Genomic DNA, 26,190 nt, shown 5'->3' with positions numbered 1-26,190 from the left:
GCCTATGCACCTGGTCATGAGAAGAAAGATCATGAGAGGCAGGTGTTTTGGGAGCAGCTGAGTGAGTGTGTTAGCAGCTTTGATGCATGAGACCAGGTTATAGTGATGGGTGATTTAAATGCAAAGGTGAGTAATGTGGCAGTTGAGGGTATAATTTGTGTACATGGGGTGTTCAGTGTTGTAAATGGAAATGGTGAAGAGCTTGTACAGTTATTATTATGATTTTATTATACTTAGTTGCTGTCTCCCGTGTCAGTGAGGTAGCGCAAGGAAACAAACGAAAGAATGGCCCAACCCACCCACATACACATGTATATCCACAAACGCCCACACACGCACATGTACATACCTATATATTTCAATGTATACATACATATACATACAAAGACATATATACACATGTACATATTATTACTTGCTGCCTTCATCCATTCCTGTAACCACCTCGCCACCCATGAAATAGCACCCTCTCCCACCGTGCGCGTGCAAGGTAGCACTAGGAAAAGACAACAAAGGCCACAGTCATTTGCACTCAGTCTCTAGCTGTCGTGTAGATTTGTGTGCTGAAAAAGGACTGGTGATTGGGAATACCTGGTTTAAAAAGAGAGATGTACCTAAGTATACAGATGTATGTAGGAGAGATAGCCAGAGAGCATTACTGGATTATGTGTTAAGTGATTGGCATGTAAAAGAGAGACTTTTGGATGTTAATGTGCTGAGAGGGGCAACTGGAGGGATGTCTGATCATTATCTTGTGGAAGCAAAGGTGAAGATTTGTAGAGGTTTCAGAAAAGAAGGGAGAACGCTGGGGTGAAGAGAGTGGTGAGAGTAAGTGAGCTTGGAAAGGAGACTTGTGTGAGGAAGTACCAAGAGAGATTGAGTGCAGAATGGCAAAAGGTGAGAGCAAATGACAAGGAAAGTGGGGAAGGAATGGGATGTATTTAGGGAAGCAATGATGGCTTTCACAAAATGTGGTTGTGGCATGAGAAAGGTGGGAGGTGGGCAGATTAGGAAGGGTAGTGAGTGGTGGGATGAAAAAGTAAGATTGTTAGTGAAAGAGAAGAGAGAGAGGCATTTGGACGATTTTTGCCTGGAAGTAGTGCGAATGACTGGGAGATGTATAAAAGAGAGACAGGAGGTCAAGAGAAAGAAGCATGAGGTGAAAAAGAGGACAAATGAGAGTTGGGGTGAGAGAGTATCATTAAATTTCAGAGAGAAAAAAAAGATGTTTTGGAAGGAGGTAAATAAAGTGCATAAGGTAAGAGAACAAATTGGAACATTGGTGAAGGGGGCTAATGGGGAGGGAATAACAAGTAGTGGTGAAGTGAGAAGATGCACTGATTATTTTGAAGGTTTGTTGAATGTGTGTGATAACAGAGTGGCAGATATAGGGTGTTTTGGTCGAGATGGTGTGCGAAGTGAGAGGGTCAGGGAGAATGGTTTGGTAAACAGAGAAGAGGAAGTGAAAGCTTTGCGGAAGATGAAAGCTGGCAAGGCGGCAGGTTTGAATGGTATTGCAGTGGAATGTATTATAAAAGGTATTGCAGTGGAATGTATTATAAAAGGGGGTGACTGTGTTGTTGACTGGTTTGTGAGGATATTCCCTGTATGTATGGTTCATTGTGAAGTGCCTGAGGATTGGCAGAATGCATGCATAGTAATATTGCACATTGGCAAAGGGGATAAAGGTGAGTGTTCAAATTACAGAGGTATAAGTTTGTTAATTATTCCTGAAATTATATGGGAAGGTATTGATTGAGAGGGTAAAGGCATGTACGGAGCATCAGATTGGGGAAGGGCAGTGTAGCTTCAGAAGTGGTAGAGGATGTATGGATCAGGTGTTTGCTTTGAAGAATGTATGTGAGAAATACTTATAAAAACAGATGGATTTATATATAGCATTTATGGTTATGGAGAAGGCATATGACTGAGGTGATAGAGATGCTCTGTGGAATGTATTATGAGTATATGATGTGGGAGGTAAGTTGCTAGAAGCAGTGAAAAGTTTTTATCGAGGATGTAAAGCTTGTGTATGAGTAGGGAGAGAGGAAAGTGATTGGTTCCCAGTGAATGTTGGTTTGTGGCAGGGGTGCGTAATGTCCCCATGGTTGCTCAATTTGTTTATGGATGGGGTTGTTAGGGGGGTGAATGCAAGAGTTTTGGCGAGAGGGGCAAGTATGCAGTCTGTTGTGGATGAGAGGGCTTGGGAAGTGAGTCAGTTGTTGTTCACCGATGATACAGTGCTGGAAGCTGATTCGGATGAGAAACTGCTTCAGAGAAGTTGGTGACTGAGTTTGGTAAAGTGTGTGAAGGAAGACAGCTGAGAGTATATGTGAAGAGCAAGATTATTAGGTTCAGTAGGGTTAAGGGGCAAGTTGATTGGGAGGCAAGTTTGAAAGGAGAAAAACTGGAGAAAGCGAAGTGTTTTAAATATCTGGGAAAGGATATAGCAGCAGATGGAACCATGGAAGTTGAAGTGAGTCACAGGGTGGGGGAGGGGGTGAAGGTTCTGGGAGTGTTGAAGGATGTGTGGAAGGTGTGAATGTTATGTCGGAGAGCAAAAATGGGTATGTTTGAAGGAATAGTGGTTCCAACAGTATTATATGGTTGTGAGGCATGGGCTATAGATAGGGTTGTGCAAAGGAGGGTGGATGTGTTGGAAATGAAATGTTTGAGGACAATACGTGGTATGTGGTGGTTTGATCGAGTAAGTAATGAAAGGTTTAATGAGATGTGAGGTTGAGAGAGCAGAAGAGGGTGTATTGAAATGGTTTGGTCACATGGAGAGAATGAGTGCGGTAAGATTGACAAAGAGGATATATGTGTCAAAGGTGGAGGGAACGAGGAGAAGTGGGACACCAAATTGGAGAAGGAAGGATGGAGTGAAAAAGATTTTGAGCAGTTGGGGCCTGAACATACAGGAAGGTGAAAGGCATGCAAGGAATAGAGTGAATTGGAACGTTGTGGTATACCAGGGTCGACATGCTGTCAGTGGATTGAACCAGGGCATGTGAAGCGTCTGGGGTAAACCATGGAAAGTTTTGCAGGGGCTTGGATGTGGAAAGGGAGCTGTGGCTTCGGTGCATTACACATGACAGCTAGAGACTGAGTGTGAACGAATGTGGCATTTGTGTCTTTTCCTAGAGCTACCTCATGCGCATGCGGGGGGGAGGGGATTGTCATTTCATGTGTGGAGGGGTGGCAACGGGAATGAATGAAGGCAGCTAGTATGAATTCTGTACATGTGTTATATATGTATTATGTCTGTGTATGTATACATATATATGTGTATGTTAAAATGTTATATATTTATTTATTTTGCTTTGTCGCTGTCTCCCGCATTAGCGAGGTAGCGCAAGGAAACAGACAAAAGAAAACCCTCCCACATACACATGTATATACATACACATCCACACACGCAAATACACATACCTATACATATATATATACACACAGACATATACATATATACACATGTACATAATTCATACTATCTGCCTTTATTCATTCCCATCACCACCCTGCCACATCAAATAACCCCCTCTTCCCCCTCATGTGTGCGAGGTAGCACTAGGAAGACAACAAAGGCCCCATTCATTCACTCTCAGACTCTAGCTGTCATGTAATAATGCACCGAAACCACAGCTCCCACATCCAGGCCCCACAGAACTTTCCATGGTTCACCCCAGATGCTTCACATGCCCTGGTTTAATCCATTGACAGCACACCGACCCCGGTATACCACATCATTCCAATTCACTCTATTCCTTGCACACCTTTCACCCTCCTGCATGTTCAGGCCCCGATCACTCAAAATCTTTTTCACTCCATCTTTCCACCTCCAATTCGGTCTCCCACTTCTCGTTCCCTCCACCTCTGACACATATATCCTATTGGCCAATCTTGCCTCACTCATTATCTCCGTGACCAAACCATTTCAAAACACTCTCTTCTGCTCTCTCAACCACACTTTTTATTACCACACATCTCTCTTACCTTATTATTACTTACTCGATCAAACCACCTCACACCAAATATTGTCCTCAAACATCTTATTTCCAGCACATTCACCCTCCTCTGCACAACCCTATCCATAGCCCACGCCTCGCAACCATACAACATTGTTGGAACCACTATTCCTTCAAACATACCCATTTTTGCTTTCCGAGATAATGTTCTCGACTTCCACACATTCTTCAAGGCTCCCAGAATTTTCGCCCCTTCCCCCACCCTATGATTCACTTCCACTTCCATGGTTCCATCTGATGCCAAATCCACTCCCAGACATCTAAAACACTTCACTTCCTCCAGTTTTTCTCTATTCAAACTTACCTCCCATTTGACTTGACCCTCAACCCCACTGTACCTAATAACCTTGCTCTTATTCACATTTACTCTCAACTTTCTTCTTTCACACACTTTGCCAAACTCAGTCACCAGCTTCTGCAGTTTCTCACATGAATCAGCCACCAGCGCTGTATCATCAGCGAACAACAACTGACTCACTTCCCAAGCTCTCTCATCCACAACAGACTGCATACTTGCCCCTCTTTCCAAAACTCTTGCATGCACCTCCTTAACAACCCCACCCATAAACAGATTAAACAACCATGGAGACATCACACACCCCTGCCGCAAACCTACATTCACTGAGAACCAGTCACTTTCCTCTCTTCCTACACGTACACATGCCTTACATCCTCGATGAAAACTTTCCACTGCTTCTAACGACTTGCCTCCCACACCATACATTCTTAATACCTTCCATAGTGCATCTCTATCAACTCTTATCATATGCCTTCTCCAGATCCATAAATGCTACATACAAATCCATTTGCTTTTCTAAGTATTTCTCACATACATTCTTGAAAGCAAACACCTGATCCACACATCCTCTACCACTTCTGAAACCACACTGCTCTTCCCCAATCTGATGCTCTTTACATGCCTTCACCCTCTCAATCAATACCCTCCCATATAATTTCCCAGGAATACTCAACAAACTTATACCTCTGTAATTTGAGCACTCACCTTTGTCCCCTCTGCCTTTGTGCAATGGCACTATGCAAGCATTCCACCAGTCCTCAGGCACCTCACCATGAGTCATACATACATTAAATAACCTTACCAACCAGTCAACAATACAGTCACCCCCTTTTTTAATAAATTCCACTGCAATACCATCGAAACCCGCTGCCTTGCTGGCTTTCATCTTCCGCAAAGCTTTTACTACCTCTTCTCTGTTTACTAAATCATCCTCCATAACCCTCTCACTTTGTACACCACCTCGACCAAAACACCCTATATCTGCAACTCTATCATCAAACACATTCAACAAACCTTCAAAATACTCACTCCATCTCCTTCTCACATCACCACTACTTGTTATCACCTCCCCATTAGCCACCTTTACTGAAGTTCCCATTTGTTCCCTTGTCTTATGCACTTTATTTACCTCCTTCCAAAACATCTTGAAATGTATAAGTATGTATTTGTGCGTGTGTGGATGTATATGTATATACATGTGTATGTGGGTGTTGGGCCATTCTTTCGTCTGTTTCCTTTCGCTGACGCAGGACAAAGCGACAAAGTATAATAAAAGATAATAATAGAATTAAATATATATATATATATATATATATATATATATATATATATATATATATGAGAGAGACTGAGTACAGAATGGAAAAAGGTGAGAACAATGGAAGCAAGGGGAGTAGGGGAGGAATGGGATGTATTTAGGGAATCAGTGATGGATTGCGCAAAAGATGCTTGTGGCATGAGAAGAGTGGGAGGTGGGTTGATTAGAAAGGGTAGTGAGTGGTGGGATGAAGAAGTAAGAGTATTAGTGAAAGAGAAGAAAGAGGCATTCGGACGATTTTTGCAGGGAAAAAATGCAATTGAGTGGGAGATGTATAAAAGAAAGAGACAGGAGGTCAAGAGAAAGGTGCAAGAGGTGAAAAAAAGGGCAAATGAGAGTTGGGGTGAGAGAGTATCATTAAATTTTAGGGAGAATAAAAAGATGTTCTGGAAGGAGGTAAATAAAGTGCGTAAGACAAGGGAGCAAATGGGAACTTCAGTGAAGGGCGCAAATGGGGAGGTGATAACAAGTAGTGGTGATGTGAGAAGGAGATGGAGTGAGTATTTTGAAGGTTTGTTGAATGTGTTTGATGATAGAGTGGCAGATATAGGGTGTTTTGGTCGAGGTGGTGTGCAAAGTGAGAGGGTTAGGGAAAATGATTTGGTAAACAGAGAAGAGGTAGTGAAAGCTTTGCGGAAGATGAAAGCCGGCAAGGCAGCAGGTTTGGATGGTATTGCAGTGGAATTTATTAAAAAAGGGGGTGACTGTATTGTTGACTGGTTGGTAAGGTTATTTAATGTATGTATGACTCATGGTGAGGTGCCTGAGGATTGGCGGAATGCGTGCATAGTGCCATTGTACAAAGGCAAAGGGGATAAGAGTGAGTGCTCAAATTACAGAGGTATAAGTTTGTTGAGTATTCCTGGTAAATTATATGGGAGGGTATTGATTGAGAGGGTGAAGGCATGTACAGAGCATCAGATTGGGAAAGAGCAGTGTGGTTTCAGAAGTGGTAGAGGATGTGTGGATCAGGTGTTTGCTTTGAAGAATGTATGTGAGAAATACTTAGAAAAGCAAATGGATTTGTATGTAGCATTTATGGATCTCGAGAAGGCATATGATAGAGTTGATAGAGATGCTCTGTGGAAGGTATTAAGAATATATGGTGTGGGAGGAAAGTTGTTAGAAGCAGTGAAAAGTTTTTATCGAGGATGTAAGGCATGTGTACGTGTAGGAAGAGAGGAAAGTGATTGGTTCTCAGTGAATGTAGGTTTGCGGCAGGGGTGTGTGATGTCTCCATGGTTGTTTAATTTGTTTATGGATGGGGTTGTTAGGGAGGTAAATGCAAGAGTTTTGGAAAGAGGGGCAAGTATGAAGTCTGTTGGGGATGAGAGAGCTTGGGAAGTGAGTCGGTTGTTGTTCGCTGATGATACAGCGCTGGTGGCTGATTCATGTGAGAAACTGCAGAAGCTGGTGACTGAGTTTGGTAAAGTGTGTGGAAGAAGAAAGTTAAGAGTAAATGTGAATAAGAGCAAGGTTATTAGGTACAGTAGGGTTGAGGGTCAAGTCAATTGGGAGGTGAGTTTGAATGGAGAAAAACTGGAGGAAGTGAAGTGTTTTAGATATCTGGGAGTGGATCTGGCAGCGGATGGAACCATGGAAGCGGAAGTGGATCATAGGGTGGGGGAGTGGGTGAAAATTCTGGGGGTCTTGAAGAATGTGTGGAAGTCGAGAACATTATCTCGGAAAGCAAAAATGGGTATGTTTGAAGGAATAGTGGTTCCAACAATGTTGTATGGTTGCGAGGCGTGGGCTATGGATATAGTTGTGCGCAGGAGGATGGATGTGCTGGAAATGAGATGTTTGAGGACAATGTGTGGTGTGAGGTGGTTTGATCGAGTGAGTAACGTAAGGGTAAGAGAGATGTGTAGAAATAAAAAGAGCGTGGTTGAGAGAGCAGAAGAGGGTGTTTTGAAGTGGTTTGGGCACATGGAGAGGATGAGTGAGGAAAGATTGACCAAGAGGATATATGTGTCGGAGGTGGAGGGAGCAAGGAGAAGAGGGAGACCAAATTGGAGGTGGAAAGATGGAGTGAAAAAGATTTTGTGTGATCGGGGCCTGAACATGCAGGAGGGTGAAAGGAGGGCAAGGAATAGAGTGAATTGGAGCGATGTGGTATACCGGGGTTGACGTGCTGTCAGTGGATTGAATCAAGGCATGTGAAGCGTCTGGGGTAAACCATGGAAAGCTGTGTAGGTATGTATATTTGCGTGTGTGGACGTATGTATATACATGTGTATGGGGGGGGTTGGGCCATTTCTTTCGTCTGTTTCCTTGCGCTACCTTGCAAACGCGGGAGACAGCGACAAAGTATAAAAAAAAAAAAAAAAAAAAATTATATATATATATATATATATATTTATTTTGCTTTGTCGCTGTTTCCCGCGTTTGCGAGGTAGCGCAAGTAAACAGACGAAAGAAATGGCCCAACCCACCCCCATACACATGTATATACATACACGTCCACACACGCAAATATACATACCCATACATCTCAATGTACACATATATATACACACACAGACACATACATATATACACATGCACACAATTCACACTGCCTAAATTCATTCCCATCGCCACCTCGCCACACATGGAATAACATCCCCCTCCCCCCTCATGTGTGCGAGTTAGTGCTACGAAAAGACAACAAAGGCCCCATTCGTTCACACTCAGTCTCTAGCTGTCATATAATAATGCCCGAAACCACAGCTCCCTTTCCACATCCAGGCCCCACAGAACTTTCCATGGTTTACCCCAGACGCTTCACATGCCCTGATTCAATCCATTGACAGTACGTTTACCCCAGTCTACCACATCGATCCAATTCACTCTATTCCTTGCCCGCTTTTCACCCTCCTGCATGTCCAGGCCCCGATCACTCAAAATCTTTTTCACTCCATCTTTCCACCTCCAATTTGGTCTCCCACTTCTCCTCGTTCCCTCCACCTCCGACACATATATCCTCTTGGTCAGTCTTTCCTCACTCATTCTCTCCATGTGCCCAAACCATTTCAAAACACCCTCTTCTGCTCTCTCACCCACGCTCTTTTTATTTCCACTCAAACATCTCATTTCCAGCACATCCACCCTCCTCCGCACAACTCTATCCATAGCCCACGCCTCGCAACCATACAACATTGTTGGAACCACTATTCCTTCAAACATACCCATTTTTCTTTTCGGAGATAATGTTCTCGACTTCCACACATTCTTCAAGGCTCCCAGGATTTTTGCCCCCTCCCCCACCCTATGATTCACTTCCGCTTCCATGGTTCCATCTGCTGCTAGATCCACTCCCAGATATCTAAAACACTTTACTTCCTCCAGTTTTTCTCCATTCAAACTTACCTCCCAGTTGACTTGACCCTCAACCCTACTGTACCTAATAACCCTGCTCTTATTCACATTTACTCCTAAGTTTCTTCTTTTACACACTTTACCAAACTCAGTCACCAGTATGTATATATATATATATATATATATATATATATATATATATATATATATATATATATATATATACATACATATACATATATACATAAATGCCCATATACATACATATGCATATCAATATATACACACACACACATATATATTTATTTATTTTGCTTTGTCGCTGTCTCCCGCGTTAGCGAGGTAGCGCAAGGAAACAGACGAAAGAATGGCCCAACCCGCCCACATACACATGCATATACATACACGTCCACACACACAAATATACATACCTATACATCTCAATGTACACATATATATACACACACAGACATATACATATATACACATGTACATAATTCATACTGTCTGCCTTTATTTGTTCCCATCGTCACCTTGCCACACATGGAATAACAACCCCCTCCCCCCTCATGTGTGCGAGGTAGCGCTAGGAAAAGACACCAAAGGCCCCATTCGTTCACACTCAGTCTCTAGCTGTCATGTAATAATGCACCGAAACCATAGCTCCTTTTCCACATCCAGGCCCCACAAAACTTTCCATGGTTTACCCCAGGCGCTTCACATGCCCTGGTTCAATCCATTGACAGCACGTCGACCCCGGTATACCACATCATTGCAATTCACTCTATTCCTTGCACGCCTTTCACCCTCCTGCATGTTCAGGCCCCGATCACTCAAAATCTTTTTCACTCCATCTTTCCACCTCCAATTTGGTCTCCCACTTCTCCTCGTTCCCTCCACCTCTGACACATATATCCTCTTGGTAAATCTTTCCTCACTCATTCTCTCCATGTGACCAAACCATTTCAAAACACCCTCTTCTGCTCTCTCAACCACACTCTTTTTATTTCCACACACCTCTCTTACCCTTAAATTACTTACTCGACCATACCACCTCACACCACATATTGTCCTCAAACATCTCATTTCCAGCACATCCACCCTCCTGCGCACAACTCTATCATAGCCCACGCCTCGCAACCATACAACATTGATGGAACCACTATTCCTTCAAACATACCCATTTTTGCTTTCCGAGATAATGTTCTCGACTTCCACACATTCTTCATGGCTCCCAGAATTTTCGCCCCCTCCCCCACCCTATGATTCACTTCCGCTTCCATGGTTCCATCCACTGCCAGATCCACTCCCAGATATCTAAAACACTTTACTTCCTCCAGTTTTTCTCCATTCAAACTTACCTCCCAATTGACTTGACCCTCAACCCTACTGTACCTAATAACCTTGCTCTTACTCACATTTACTCTTAACTTTCTTCTTTCACACACTTTACCAAACTCAGTCACCAGCTTCTGCAGTTTCTTACATGAATCAGCCACCAGCGCTGTATCATCAGCGAACAACAACTGACTCACTTCCCAAGCTCTCTCATCCACAACAGACTGCATACTTGCCCCTCTTTCCAAAACTGTTGCATTCACCTCCCTAACAACCCCATCCATAAACAAATTAAACAACCATGGAGACATCACACACCCCTGCCGCAAACCTACATTCACTGAGAACCAATCACTTTCCTCTCTTCCTACACGTACACATGCCTTACATCCTTGATAAAAACTTTTCACTGCTTCTAACAACTTGCCTCCCACACCATATATTCTTAAAACCTTCCACAGAGCATCTCTATCAACTCTATCATATGCCTTCTCCAGATCCATAAACACTACATACAAATCCATTTTTTTTTCTAAGTATTTCTCACATACATTCTTCAAAGCAAACACCTGATCCACACATCCTCTACCACTTCTGAAACCACACTGCTCTTCCCCAATCTGATGCTCTTTACATACCTTCACCCTCTCAATCAATACCCTCCCATATAATTTACCAGGAATACTCAACAAACTTATACCTCTGTAATTTGAGCTTTGTACAATGGCACTATGCAAGCATTCCGCCAATCCTCAGGCACCTCACCATGAATCATACATACATTAAATAACCTTACCAACCAGTCAACAATACAGTCACCCCCTTTTTTAATAAATTCCACTGCAATACCATCCAAACCTGCTGCCTTGCCGGCTTTCATCTTCCGTAAAGCTTTTACTACCTCTTCTCTATTTACCAAATCATTTTCCCTAACCCTCTCACTTTGCACACCACCTGGACCAAAACATCCTATATCTGCCATTCTATCATCAAACACATTCAACAAACCTTCAAAATACTCACTCCATCAAAATACTCACTCCATCTCCTTCTCACATCACCACTACTTGTTATCGCCTCCCCATTAGCCCCCTTCACTGAAGTTCCCATTTGCTCCCTTGTCTTACGCACTTTATTTGCCTCCTTCCAAAACATCTTTTTATTCTCCCTGAAATTTAATGATACTCTCTCACCCCAACTCTCATTTGCCCTCTTTTTCACATCTTGCACCTTTCTCTTGACCTCCTGCTTCTTTCTTTTATACCTCTCCCACTCATTTGCCTTTTTTTTCCTGCAAAATTTGTCCAAATACCTCTCTCTTCTCTTTCGCTAATAATCTTACTTCTTTATCCCACCACTCTCTACCTTTTCTAATCAACCCACCTCCCACGCTTCTCATGCCACAAGCATCTTTTGCGCAAGCCATCACTGCTTCCCTAAATACATCCCATTCCTCCCCCACTCCGCTTACCTCCTTTGTTCTCACCTTTTTCCATTCTGTACTCAGTCTCTCCTGGTACTTCCTCACATAAGTCTCCTTCCCAAGCTCACTTACTCTCACCACTCTCTTCACCCCAACATTCTCTCTTCTTTTCTGAAAACCTCTACAAATCTTCACCTTCGCCTCCACAAGATAATGATCAGAAATTCCTCCAATTGCACCTCTCAGCACATTAACATCCAAAAGTCTCTCTTTCGTGTGTCTATCAATTAACACGTAATCCAATAACGCTCTCTGGCCATCTCTCCTACTTACATAAGTATACTTATGTATATCTCACTTTTTAAACCAGGTAATCACCAGTCCTTTTTCAGCACATAAATCTACAAGCTCTTCACCATTTCCATTTACAACACTGAACACTCCATGTATACCAATTATTCCCTTAACTGCCACATTACTCACCTTTGCATTCAAATCACCCATCACTATAACCCGGTCTCGTGCATCAAAACCACTAACACACTCATTCAGCTGCTCCCAAAACACTTGCCTCTCATGATCTTTCTTCTCATGCCCAGGTGCATATGCACCAATAATCACCCATCTCTCTCCATCAACTTTCAGTTTTACCCATATCAATCTAGAGTTTACTTTCTTACACTCTATCACATACTCCCACAACTCCTGATTCAGGAGTAGTGCTACTCCTTCCCTTGCTCTTGTCCTCTCACTAACCCCTGACTTTACTCTCAAGACATTCCCAAACCACTCTTCCCCTTTACCCTTGAGCTTCGTTTCACTCAGAGCCAAAACATCCAGATTCCTTTCCTCAAACATACTACCTATCTCTCCTTTTTTCTCATCTTGGTTACATCCACACACATTTAGACACCCCAGTCTGAGCCTTCGAGGAGGATGAGCACTCCTCGCGTGACTCCTTCTTCTGTTTCCCTTTTTAGAAAGTTAAAATACAAGGAGGGGAGGGTTTCTGGCGAGCCTGCTCCCGTCCCCTTTAGTCGCCTTCTACGACACGTGAGGAATGTGTGGGAAGTATTCTTTCTCCCCTATCCCCAGGGATAGCTTTGTCGCTGTCTCCCGCGTTTGCGAGGTATTTGAGAAATACTTAGAAAGCAAATGGATTTGTATGTAGCATTTATGGATCTGGAGAAGGCATATGATAGAGTTGATAGAGATGCTCTGTGGAAGGTATTAAGAATATATGGTGTGGGAGGCAAGTTGTTAGAAGCAGTGAAAAGTTTTTATCGAGGTTGTAAGGCATGTGTACGTGTAGGAAGAGAGGAAAGTGATTGGTTCTCAGTGAATGTAGGTTTGCGGCAAGGGTGTGTGATGTCTCCATGGTTGTTTAATTTGTTTATGGATGGGGTTGTTAGGGAGGTGAATGCAAGAGTTTTGGAAAGAGGGGCAAGTATGAAGTCTGTTGTGGATGAGAGAGCTTGGGAAGTGAGTCAGTTGTTGTTCGCTGATGATACAGCGCTGGTGGCTGATTTATGTGAGAAACTGCAGAAGCTGGTGACTGAGTTTGGTAAAGTGTGTGAAAGAAGAAAGTTAAGAGTAAATGTGAATAAGAGCAAGGTTATTAGGTACAGTAGGGTTGAGGGTCAAGTCAATTGGGAGGTAAGTTTGAATGGAGAAAAACTAGAGGAAGTAAAGTGTTTTAGATATCTGGGAGTGGATCTGGCAGCGGATGGAACCATGGAAGCGGAAGTGGATCATAGGGTGGGGGAGGGGGCGAAAATCCTGGGAGCCTTGAAGAATGTGTGGAAGTCGAGAACATTATCTCGGAAAGCAAAAATGGGTATGTTTGAAGGAATAGTGGTTCCAACAATTTTGTATGGTTGCAAGGCGTGGGCTATGGATAGAGTTGTGCGCAGGAGGATGGATGTGCTGGAAATGAGAAGTTTGAGGACAATGTGTGGTGTGAGGTGGTTTGATCGAGTAAGTAACGTAAGGGTAAGAGAGATGTGTGGAAATAAAAAGAGCGTGGTTGAGAGAGCAGAAGAGGGTGTTTTGAAATGGTTTGGGCACATGGAGAGAATGAGTGAGGAAAGATTGACCAAGAGAATATATGTGTCGGAGGTGGAGGGAACGAGGAGAAGTGGGAGACCAAATTGGAGTTGGAAAAATGGAGTGAAAAAGATTTTGTGTGATCGGGGCCTGAACATGCAGGAGGGTGAAAGGAGGGCAAGGAATAGAGTGAATTGGATCGATGTGTTATACCGGGGTTGACGTGCTGTCAGTGGATTGAATCAGGGCATGTGAAGCGTCTGGGGTAAACCATGGAAAGCTGTGTAGGTATGTATATTTGAGTGTGAGGACGTGTATGTATATACATGTGTATGGGGGTGGGTTGGGCCATTTCTTTCGTCTGTATCCTTGCGCTACCTCGCAAACGCGGGAGACAGCGACAAAGCAAAAAAAAAAAAATATAAATATATACTTTTATTTCTTTCATACTGTTCGCCATTTCCCGCATTAGCGAGGTAGCGTTAAGAACAGAGGACTGGGCCTTAGAGGGAATATCCTCACCTGGCCCCCTTCTCTGTTCCTGCTTTTGGAAAATTAAAAAAAAAACGAGAGGGGAGGATTTCCAGCCACCCGCTCCCTCCCCTTTTAGTCGCCTTCTACGACACGCAGGGAATACGTGGGAAGCATTCTTTCTCCCCTATCCCCAGGGATAAATATATACATATGTACATATTCATACTTGCTAGCTGTCAAGTGTATTGCACCGAAACCACAGCTCCCTATCCACATCCAGGCCCCTTAGACCTTTCTTTGGTTTATCCCAGATGTTTCACACGCCTTGTTTCAGTCCATTGACAGCATGCCGACATAAGTATTCCACATCGTTTCAGTTCACTCTATTTCATGTGCACCATTCACCCTTTTGTATGTTCTGGCCCTGATTGCTCAAAATCTTTTTCACTTTATCCTTCCACCTCTCATTTGGTCTCCTGCTTCTCCGTTTTCCCTCCAACTCTGACACATATATCCTCTTTATCAACCTTTCCTTACTCATTCTCTCCTGTCTTTGGAATGTGATAATACAAGAAGGGAGGTTTCCAGCCCCCTGACCCCATTAAATGCATCTTATGACATGGAGATATGTGAGTAAAATTCATAGTCTCCTATCCCTTGGAATAGTACATATTAATTCCAAGTATCTTTTGAGATAAAATATTCTGAAAGTTGAGGGCTGATAGTAACTCATATATTGGAAGATCTTGATTTAGCATACTTACATACACTTGTGATGAGAAGGCTGGAGTCTTGCTGAAGTAAATGTCTCCAAGCATCAGATGCAGCAGCAGAGCACACAAAATTTGTAAGTCTTACCAACACCTACATGCCAAAAAGAGAATTATCCTCTGTAACACTGTATTAACAAAATTAGCTTTATGATAATTCATATACAGAATTAAAATATTTCAGCCTGTAAATTTAGATGAGTACATATGTTCTCATTTTATACACCTGGAATTGTAAATATGAAGATGTGGTAGAGCTATGGTTCAAAATATTTTATGAAGTAATTACCAACCAAATAAAGGTTTCAGCATTTGGCTACACTCTATAATTAAACTGATATTTCCCTCTTGCCCACCTGAGAATCATCTTGTTCAAGCTGACCCTCATGAGTGCATAAAATCTTATCAGCCTCACCCTGAAAAGAATTAAGCAGTAGTGTACAGATTAAGAATTATATCTGCAAAAGATCAATTTTCATTAACAGGTATAGAAGACAACACAGCAGTAGACAATTGTGCATATTAACTGAAAGATGGATTAGTAGGTATGAGCTTAAATCAAAAGCAGATTGGTTAATAACAGATATACTTGTTAATAAACTGATATTCAAATTGGAACATGAATATATTAGACAAATACACATCTAATTTAAATGTTATAAGTAAACAATACAGTACTATGTGGGCAAAGGGAACCAAAATACAAGGAGTGAAATGGAAAACTGGGTAAATGATGTTAACTTTGAGGATTATGCAGTTCAGAAATGCTGTATTCAAGACAAAGAGTCTAACTTTCACTTTTGCTTTGCTATGAATGTTAGCATATGCTGTTAAAATATTTTTTTTACTTCTGTAGGTATACTGTGCTTCAGAATAGCAATGATACAGAATTCATTTGTCATAAATTGTTTGTATTTATAGTTTTGAAATTGGAAAACTTTTCCACTTCACCCACCCTGACCCCTAAAAAGACAAAAAAAATGCAAAATAATTTTTCTGAGCTATAAGCAATATTCAGTTATAGGTAAAGAGTAATAGACAGGATTGCCCATTGTACTATCATGATGCATTTGCCATTATTTCATTTAATATGCATTTTTTTTTTTTTTTTTTGCTTTGTCGCTGTCTCCCGCGTTTGCGAGGTAGCGCAAGGAAACAGACGAAAGAAATGGCCCAACCCACCCCCATACACATATATATACATACACGTCCACACACGCAAATATACATACCTACACAGCTTTCCATGGTTTACCCCAGACACTTCACATGCCCTGATTCAATCCACTGACAGCACGTCAACCCCGGTATACCACATTGATCCAATTCACTCTATTCCTTGCCCTCCTTTCACCCTCCTGCATGTTCAGGCCCCGATCACACAAAATCTTTTTCACTCCATCTTTCCACCTCCAATTTGGTCTCCCACTTCTCGTTCCCTCCACCTCCGACACATATATCCTCTTGGTCAATCTTTCCTCACTCATTCTCTCCATGTGCCCAAACCATTTCAAAACACCCTCTTCTGCTCTCTCAACCACGCTCTTTTTATTTCCACACATCTCTCTTACCCTTATGTTACTTACTCGATCAAACCACCTCACACCACACATTGTCCTCAAACATCTCATTTCCGGCACATCCACCCTCCTGCGCACAACTCTATCCATAGCCCACGCCTCGCAACCATACAACATTGTTGGAACCACTATTCCTTCAAACATACCCATTTTTGCTTTCCGAGATAATGTTCTCGACTTCCACACATTCTTCAAGGCTCCCAGGATTTTCGCCCCCTCCCCCACCCTATGATCCATATGCATGTGGAAATAAAATTAGAGATGATAATCACTTCACAGTCTTTTCCCTAACATCCATTCTTTAGCTGTAATGTAATGCACTGAAACCACCGTCCCTTATTCTCAAGTAGGCACCATAAATCTTTCCATGTTTCTCCTTACTGCTTCATTTGCCTTGGTTCAGTCCATTGACAGTACATCAATCTGTGTTAATCACATTGCTCCAGTTCACTCTCTCTTTTACAAATAACAAAACCCGCTTAAATCATTTGCTTTACCCTTTTGCCATGATAACAGGATAAGTCTCATGACTGCAACTTGCAGGTAGCTGCAATAACAGGGTTTCCCCAGCAAATAACAATAAAAAAGAGTTTGAAAGTCCACATGGTTTGTTGGCCCTTCCCTTGTCATAAATTGGCACTAGGGTTCCACAAGTGCTGTTCCAAAGCAGTAGCTGGCAGAAACTTCACACAGGAACAATGACTCAGTTAGCTGATGTCCACGACCCACCTAATAATTCAATTATCTTTTTTTATCGATAATATAATGTCAAGATGTGCTGTATAAGTATCTTTATTATAATGCATGAATAATAGGTGACTCAGTTTGAAAAAGTATGTGAAAGGAGAAAGATGAGAGTAAAAGTGAATAAGAGCAAGGTTATTAGGTTTAGTAAGGTTGAGGGACAAGTTAATTGGGATGTAAGTTTGAATGGAAAAAATTGGTGGAAGTGAAGTTTTTAGATACTTGGCAGTAGACTTAGCAGCAGATGGATCCATGGAAGCTGAAGTGAGTCACAGGGTAGAGGAGGGGGTGAAGGTTCTAGGAGAGATGAAGAATGAGTGGAAGGAGAGAATGTTATCTCGGAGAAAATATGGGTATGTTTGAAGTAGTAGTAGTTCCAACAAAGTTATATGGTTGCGAGCATTGGTTTTAAGTAGGTTGTACAGAGGAGGGAAATGGAATGTTTGAGAACAACATGTAGTGCGAGGTGGTTTGATCGAGTAAATAATGAAAGGGCAAGAGAGATGTGAGGAAATAAAAAGAGTGTGGCTGAGAGAGCAGAAGAGGTTGCATTGAAATGGTTTGGACATATGGAGAGAATGAGTGGGGAAAGATTGACAAAGAGGATATATGTGTCAGAAGTGGAGGGAACGAGGACAAGTGGGAGACCAAATTGGAGGTGGAAGGATGGAGTGAAAAAGATTTTGAGTGATTGGGGCCTGAACATACAGGAGGGTGAAAGATGTGCAAGGAATAGAGTGAATTGGAACGATGTGGTATACTGGGGTCACCGTGCTGTCAGTGGATTGAACTAGGGCATGTGAAGCGCCTGGGGTAAACCATGGAAAGGTCTGTGGGGCCTGGACACACAAATAAATGCTTGTAAACCAGTCTGGTGAGACCCCAAGAGCAAAATAATTAGAATTTTTTGACTGGCTATGAATCTTTTCACAGTGCTCATCCTCCTCAAAGGCTCAGGCTGGGGTGTCTAAATGTGTGTGTATGTAACCAAGATAAGAAGAGAGGAGAATTGGATAATATGTCTGAAGAAAGAAATTGGATGTTCTGGCTCTGGGTGAAACAAAGTTCAAGGGTAAAGGGGAAAAATGGTTTGGAAATATCTTAGGAGTAAAGTCAGGGGTTGGTAAGAGGATGAGAGCTAAGAAAGGAGTAGCACTGCTCCTGAAGCAGGATTTGTGAGAGCATGTTAAATAGTGCAAGGAAGTGAATTCTAGAGTGGAAAGTGATGGGTTACTTTAATGCAAAGGTGACTAATGTGGCAGTTAAGGATATAATTTGGGGGCATGGAGTATTCAGTATTATGAATGGAAATGGTGAACAGCTTATGGAGTTGTATGCCAAAAAAGGACAGGTGATTGGGAATGCCTAGTTAAAGAGAGGGACATACACAAGTATACATATGGTGCAGTTAAGATAGTCAGTGAGCATTTTTGGATTACATATTGATTGATAGGTGTATAAAAGAGAAACTTTTGGGTGTAAAAAAGCTGAGAGGGGCAGCTGGTGGAATGCTTGATCACTATCTTGTGGTGGTGAGGGTGAAGATTTGTAATTGGTATAAAGAGAGTAATGAGAGTAAGTAGCTTGAAAAAGAGACTTGTGTGAAGAAATACCAGAAGAGGCTGAGTACAGAATGGCAAAAGATGAGAGTAAATGAAGCAAGGGGAGTGGGTGAAGGATGAGAGGTATTTAAGGAAGCAGTACTGGCATGCACAGGAGATGCATGTGGCTTGCAAAAGGTGGGTGGTGAGCAGATTATGATGGTTATTGATAGGATGAAGAAGGAACATTGCTTGTGAAAAAGAAAAGAGAGGCATCTGAATGATACTTACAGGGAAGGAGTGCAAATGATTGGGGGATGTATAAGAGAAAGTGGGAGGAGGTCAAAAGGACAGTGCAGGGGTTGAAAAAGAGGACAAAGAGAGTTGAGGTGAGTGAGTATGAGTAAACTTTAGGAAGAGCAAGGTGCTTTGGGAGAAGGCTAATAATGTGAGAAAAAGAAAACAAATAGGAACATCACTGAAGGGGGCTAAAAGGGAAGTGGTAAAAGGTAGTGATGAAGTGAGATGGAGTAAGTATTTTGAAGGACTGTTGAATATGTTTAATGATTGGGTGGAAGTTGTAGGGGATTTGGGTTGGGTTGGTATGCAAAGTGAGAGTCATGGAGGGTGGTTTGGTGAAGAGAGAAGAGGTGGTGAAAGCCTTACATAAGATAAAATGTGGCAAGGCGATTGGAGTTGATGGTTTTGAATCTGAATTTATAAAGTAATGGGGTGACTGTGTTGTTGAGTGGTTAAGTAGGACTTTCAAAATATGTATGGTTCAAACTACAGAGTTATAGGCTTGTTGAGTGTACCTGGAGAGTTGTATGCAAGAATAGTGACTGAGAGGGTGAAAGGATGTACAGAACATCACACTGAAGAGGAGCAGTGTGGTTTCATAAATGGTAGAGGATGTGTAGATTAGGTGTTTGCTTTAATAATAGTCTAAGAAATGCTTAGAGAAACGGATAGATTTGTATGTAGCATTTATGAATGTGGTGAAAGCACATGATAGGGTTGATAGCAATGGTAAGGGAGAACAGCTGCTAGAAGCAGTGAGAAGTTCTTATTGTGTATGTAATGCATGTGTACGAGTAGGAGCAGAGGAAAGTGAATGATTTCAAATGAAGGCTGGTCTGTAGCAGGGGTGTGTGTTGTCACTATGGTTATTTTGTTTGTTTATGGATGGGGTGGTGAAGGAGGAAAATGTGAGGGTCTTTGAGAAAGGGGTAAGTATGTAGTCTGTAGGGCATGAGAGGGCCTAGGAAGCGAGTCAGTTGTTGTTTGTTAACACAGTACTGGTGGCAGATTTGAGTGAGAAAATGCAGAAGTTGATGACTGAGTTTGGAAGTATGTATTAAAAGAGGAAGTTAAAAGTATGAATAAAAGAAAAGTAATTAGGTTTAGCAGGGTTAAGGGACAAGTTAGTTGGGGTGTGTGTTTGAAGCAGAAAAATTGCAGGAAGTGAAGTGCTTTAGATACCTGGGAGTGGACATGGCAGCAAATGAAACCATGGAAGCAGAGCGAGTCATAGGGTTGGTGGTGGTGGTGGTGGTGGTGGGGGGGGGGGGGGGGTTCTGGGAGAACTGAAGAATGTGTGGAAAGGGAATTGTTATCTGGGAGGGCAATAATGAGCATGTTTGAAGGTGTAGTAGTCCCAATAATATTATATGGATGCAAGGCATGGGCTACAGATAAGGCTGTGAGGAAAAGGGTGGATATGTTGGAAATGAAATGTTTGAGGACAGTCACAGACAAAAGTCCATATAAAGGCCAGCCTTAATTGAAATATAGATATGATTATGTAAGTGAAAAGTATTTACAAATTTTGGAGGATGTGAAAGAATCCTGTCTTTTAAAACATAAGTAAGTATTGAAAGGATGAGAGAGGTGTGGTCATAAAAAGAGTGTGTTTGAGAGAGCTGATGAAGGCATGCTGAAATGATGTGGACATATGAAGAGAATGAATGAGGAAATGTTGACATAGAGGAAATATGTGTCAGAAGTGGAGGGAACAAGAACAGGGAGACCAAATTGGAGATGGAAGGATGGAGTGAAAAAGATTTTGAGTGATTGGGCTGAACTTGCAGAAGTGTAAAAGGGGTGCATAGGATAGAGTGAACTGAAACAGTGTGGTATACAGGGGTCAACAAGTTAAAATAAACCATTAAAAGGTTTGTGGGGCCTGGTTGTAGACAGGGAGCTGATGATTTGGTGCATCATAACATACAACAGGAATTCAAGCAGCAACATACCATTGGATCCTTTCGAGGCAGTTTGTGATGTGGAAGATATCAGCTCTCAGACTGGTGTGGTAAAAGTTTGGAGGCATACAGATAATGTAAAGAGAATAACCTGCAAATTTTCATTGACAAAGGAGGTGCAAATAGTGTTAAGTTGAAGACTTGAAGCAAAGAAATAATCAAGTCTTTTCTTAAAAGTATCTATAGCACTGCTTTCAGCCACTCTGTTTGGCATAGCATTCCATATGTTAACATTCAAGTGGGAGAAAAAGTATTTTGCCTCATTAAAGGTAAAACATTTGTCCAATAGTTTGAACCCAGTACTATTAGGAAAATCAAACAAGTCAAGTCTTAAGTAACTTGATAGATGATAGACCAAGATTATCAAAGTCTGATAATTTGAATACTTATATTAGATCACCTCTTAATCTTCTCTTTTCTGAGTTAAATAGATTCTTGTCAATTAGTCTACTCTCGTATGATTTGTTTCTCAGTCCAGGAGCCATCTTGGTAGCGTTATGCTGTACTCTTCATTCTGTCTATGTCATTTTAAGGCAGGCTAACCAAAACTGAATAGAATGTTCAAGATGTGGGCGAAACAGTTAATCGTAAAGAGTAAGGATAATTTCCCTAAACTTAAATTCTAAGACCTTTCCTATGAATCCAAGAATTTTGTTCCCTCTCTTCACTGCTTAATTAGATTTAGATTGCCAGAGATTATTATGCCGTAGTCTTTTCCCCCATTTACCTTTTGCAGTTCAACAGAATTCATACAGTAGCTTGCCTTTTTGTTTTTACAACCAACGTGTAAAACTTTTGCACTTATTAATGCTAAAATTCACCTATGAGCCTGTCCATCAGTTTGTTTGTATCAGTTTGAAGCTGTAGACATTCCAGTTCATTTGTTGATTGATTTCCCAACTTTGAATCATGACTGAATTTTGATAAGAGAGAGAGAGAACTGGTCCCAAGACTTGTGGCACTGCAATTGTTGTGTCTAACCATTCTGAGGCTTGACCATTAATCACAATGTTTTGTTTATGGATGATCAGCCACTGAAGTACATTCCCATCAGTACCATGTGATTTAATTTTCTCTGGTAAACTTTGATGTGGAACCTTATCGAAACCTTTCGAAAATTTGGATAGAAAACATCAGCTGCTTTACTTTTGTCATAAATGTTGCATATACTATAAAAGAAACCAAGCAGATTTGTCAGACATGAGAAATTTTGTCCAAACTATGTTGAGAATCATTTAATAAGTGGTGGTCCTTTAAATGGTTAACAATTCTGTCTTGAATGATGGTTTCCATGAGTTTTCCAACTTCAGAGGTTAAGCTAATAGGACATAAATTTCCAGGCAATGACTTATTACCTTTTTTGAAAGTCGGTGTTACAGTGGCAAACTTCATTCATCTGATACTTTTTCTGTAGCAAGCAACTTACTGATGAGGGCAATAAGGGCTTAACTGTTGCTATGACTTACTGATGAGGGTAATCAAAGGCTTAACTATCTCACAGAAAGAATTCTTTCTTATGTTACATCAAACACTGTTCTTCTAGCTCATTTGGACACAAAACAGAATATTTGTATGGCATAAACTGTGTTATTCTGATATATTTCACCCAATTTTTGGGTTTTCTTGAACTGAGGAGATGGAATTCTTACCTAGTCTTACATCCCTTTTGGTCAAAAAAGCATATGATTTATAAAATACATTAGATGACATTTTCTTATATATCTGATATGCACATTTCCCTTCAACAGGTTCTTACCTAATGCACACATTGAAAATTACCCAAATATTCTGTAAATTATACAAGATTATAGCTGAAATAGATAGTCATACCTCATGCCGATTCTTAGTATCAACGTCTGCTTCAAAACATTTCATTTATAATTGATACAATCATATGGTGTATTGTGGTCTTCATTATTTTTCTAAACATTTCTCTCAAGAAAGTTCCTCCTTGATAAATCAATTAATATTAACTACATTTTTTTTGATAACTTTAAAAAAAAATAGCTCAAGGGATGTGTGTTGGTAAGATATTATATTTTATTTTTATTATACTTTGTCGCTGTCTCCCGCATTAGCGAGGTAGCACATGGAAACTGACGAAAGAATGGCCCAACCCACCCACATACACATGTATATACATAAATGCCCACACACGCATCTAGTTTTGAAGAATGGGCTATGTGAGTTAAAGTGTTGCCAAGTGTTGCGTATGACAAGGAAAGATTGTATGTCTGTGGACAGAATGCCAGTAGTCCATGTATAGGTAAGGCAGAAAGAAAAGACTGCTTTCTGGGTGAAAGGAGTGCAACTTGACAACCACTGAAGTGCTGACTCACTACATAGCCGTCACTAACCCTCCTGATACCCAGATGGGTAGCACTGGTGATATACCTCCTTGGTTGTTGGCTGCCTACCAATTACTACTTACCAATACAATCATTCATACAAAAAAAAAAAAAAAAATGGTGTTACAAAGGAACTTCAAAATACACTTGATAGAGTGAAAGGTTAGGAAAAACAATTCAAAAGAAAACAGAGTTATGGAATATTATTTAGTAACATAATTAGAGAATTACTTTGAAACAAAAAACAACTTTAAGCAAAGAGACACTGTCATGTTGAGTGAGGTGTTAGTAAGTGCAGAGATTTGTGTTGAAGATAGAGATAAATAAACATCCTCTTCGGATAACCTTGTGTAAGGCAAAAGATGGTTATTGGTACATCAGAATTAATGGACCTTCTGAAACAATTCATTGTTCACAGTAGTGCTAAACCAATATATTATGGTAAACAAAAATACTTTATTACAGTAGACTCTGTCAGAGGGGGGAGGGACTTCTTAATCTAATTTTCTGTAAGCGTAGTTCCTTACCTTAAATATGTTGACTAGAAAAGTAATTGTGGAGCTGGGTAGTGGTTCACACCTTGAGTGCGATGGGTCTGTCAAGATAGCTGCCAGTAGGTCTAGATATAAAAGCTGTTGTTTCCCTGACAGACTAGACCAAGAGACCTCCACAATTTCTTTGCTACATAGAAGTAATTCAAGACAGAAGAGCACGAAGCAGGAGTACTGACTTTCATTCACGTACAGAGACAGCAGCTTCCCCACGATGATGTCCACTTCTTTATTTCTATTCCAAGTAATAAGAAAATACACACTGATCACAATAGCTCCTTTAGTATGAAAATTTCTTAGCATAAGAATTTTCAAGGTAAAACTGAGAAGTTATGAATAAAACTAAAAATGAAACACAGAAATCACGTAGAGAACTATCAGGGAAGAAAGATTATGAGAGTACTGTGCTCTAAACATGAATCCCCCATTACATAGCAGTTAGGTTTGCAGATGCAGTATCATGTGTTGGTGTGTTTATGATGATGTCTCTGGTTAGTGCATCTTTATTTGGTCATTATGCTTTGAGAATAATGAAACTGTAAACATTCACAAGAGACCAGTATGGAAAAAAGTAACCAAGTTTTTACAAAAGAATAGTAGTACAGGCCTATTACTACTATCTCCACATTAACTATCTACAATGGTTGAATAATGTTAGATTTCCCAAAGGCTGAGCATCTGCACAATGTGAGGATATTTTATTCATTTTGCAGTTCCACTCATTGAGTTAGGTTGCATGTACTGTTAGTATTGTAGCTTCCAAATCTCCTTTTCTGTGGCATCATCTTGCCTGATTAGGACTCGCCTTATACATTTTAAGGTTGCAACATTTACTATATGATGCATACATCTCTGGTTTATTTCAGTTTCTTGCATGAGTCCAAGACAAGGCTACTTGCTGGAGACAGTTGGCGTGACTTTACTAGGTGTCACGATGTAGTAGTTTGCCATCTCAATGGGATATGGTTAATTTGTAATTACTTTAAATGTTCTGCAAGGTGAAACCAGTACATATATAAAACTAAAATAGGGACCATGCTAATCAAATATGTATCAATTAATAGTTATTTGGATAAAAACTAGCTATGAATTTTGCTTAAAATCATTCTCTTTAAAAATCATTAAAAGTCGCTACAAGATGTGTCTATCACAGTATTTTCAGCCATGGTTTTGAATATCCACACTTAAGATAATGGATTCTATTTTACAAACTGTGACATGGAGTTTTGAGTATCCAGGGAATTTTTTCCACTGATCAGGTGAGTTTTGCAGCAGCTGTAGACTACTATAAGCCAAGCTTGGTGGGATCCAGCAAAGTGGTGGCAAGATGTGCACAGCATTGCACAAATGCAATAACCATGTCACCCAAGCATTGTTGCCTGTGCTCTGGCTGTGTCATTCAGTGTTATTATACCTCTTGCTGAGTGAGGAATTCCCTAAGTGATCTTGAAGCATCATAAATTTTGATAACTAAATTTTGTTGCTTTTTACCCTTAGATACGGCCTCTAAGCATAAAACTGGTTACAAGAGTTGTGCTACCCCAAGGTGGGGCAAGGAAAGTCATATCTTAAGATCATAATGTGGTCTTATTTGTTAGCCTTTCACACATGAAGTGCAGCATTTGTCGGGAGGCCTTTTGGTGTTACTGAGTCAGCAGTGTGAATCATAAAAAACTCAAAGAGCACTTTGGGCAGAAAAGATGCCTGGCTGCTTATTAAGGCTGTTTTGTCATGAATCATTGCTGCCAGCTGTGATGGTGCCTCAAACTCACAATCTCTCTGCCTCAAACACACAAGCACGTCACCCTCAATTCCCCTGCTCTCTATGTTTCACACAAACATGCACAGTCTCTCTCTCTCTCTCTCTCTCTCTCTCTCTCTCTCTCTCTCTCTCTCTCTCTCTCTCTCTCTCTCTCTCTCTCTCTCTCATGCACACTCACACAAATGTAAATCAATAGAAAGAATATATAACTCATTCTACAGATTTATTTTTCTGTTAAATTTTGAATATGTACTTGGCTTCATCACCCCTCAGTTCATCTTTCTCAGTTGCTGTTTGCTCTTTTGTAGCAACATCATTATCAGTGTCACTCTTCTCTATGTAGAACAGAGCTTTGTCAACTTCTGTTGACTCAATAAGATGAATGTAGAAGTTTGGGTTGGTGTT

General features: G+C 41.0%; 1 protein-coding gene and 1 long non-coding RNA gene across 7 annotated transcripts in view; one reads left to right on the top strand and one right to left on the bottom strand.

Moving 5' to 3' along the window:
* Window positions 1–26,037, top strand: part of LOC139756410 (uncharacterized) — a 225,148-nt gene extending 199,111 nt beyond the window's left edge. The window contains exon 3 of the long non-coding RNA XR_011714333.1: window positions 24,890–26,037. This is a non-coding gene — a long non-coding RNA (uncharacterized lncRNA). The remainder of the gene's footprint in view (window positions 1–24,889) is intronic.
* The window catches only part of LOC139756375 (ataxin-10), a 62,291-nt gene that overhangs the window by 2,884 nt on the left and 33,217 nt on the right, over window positions 1–26,190 (bottom strand). For all 6 annotated transcript variants that reach the window (XM_071675771.1, XM_071675789.1, XM_071675797.1 and 3 more), the window contains 3 exons: window positions 24,000–24,258; window positions 15,352–15,411; window positions 14,990–15,089 (listed from right to left, as the gene is read on the bottom strand). In XM_071675771.1, the coding sequence (XP_071531872.1) occupies window positions 14,990–15,089; window positions 15,352–15,411; window positions 24,000–24,258 (419 nt within the window). The remainder of the gene's footprint in view (window positions 1–14,989; window positions 15,090–15,351; window positions 15,412–23,999; window positions 24,259–26,190) is intronic.

The sequence above is a fragment of the Panulirus ornatus genome, chromosome 2 (genome assembly GCF_036320965.1).
Source record: "Panulirus ornatus isolate Po-2019 chromosome 2, ASM3632096v1, whole genome shotgun sequence".
Lineage (NCBI taxonomy): Eukaryota > Metazoa > Arthropoda > Malacostraca > Decapoda > Palinuridae > Panulirus > Panulirus ornatus.
Note: the sequence above shows the minus strand (reverse complement) of the source record. Positions and strands in the feature narration are given on the sequence as shown.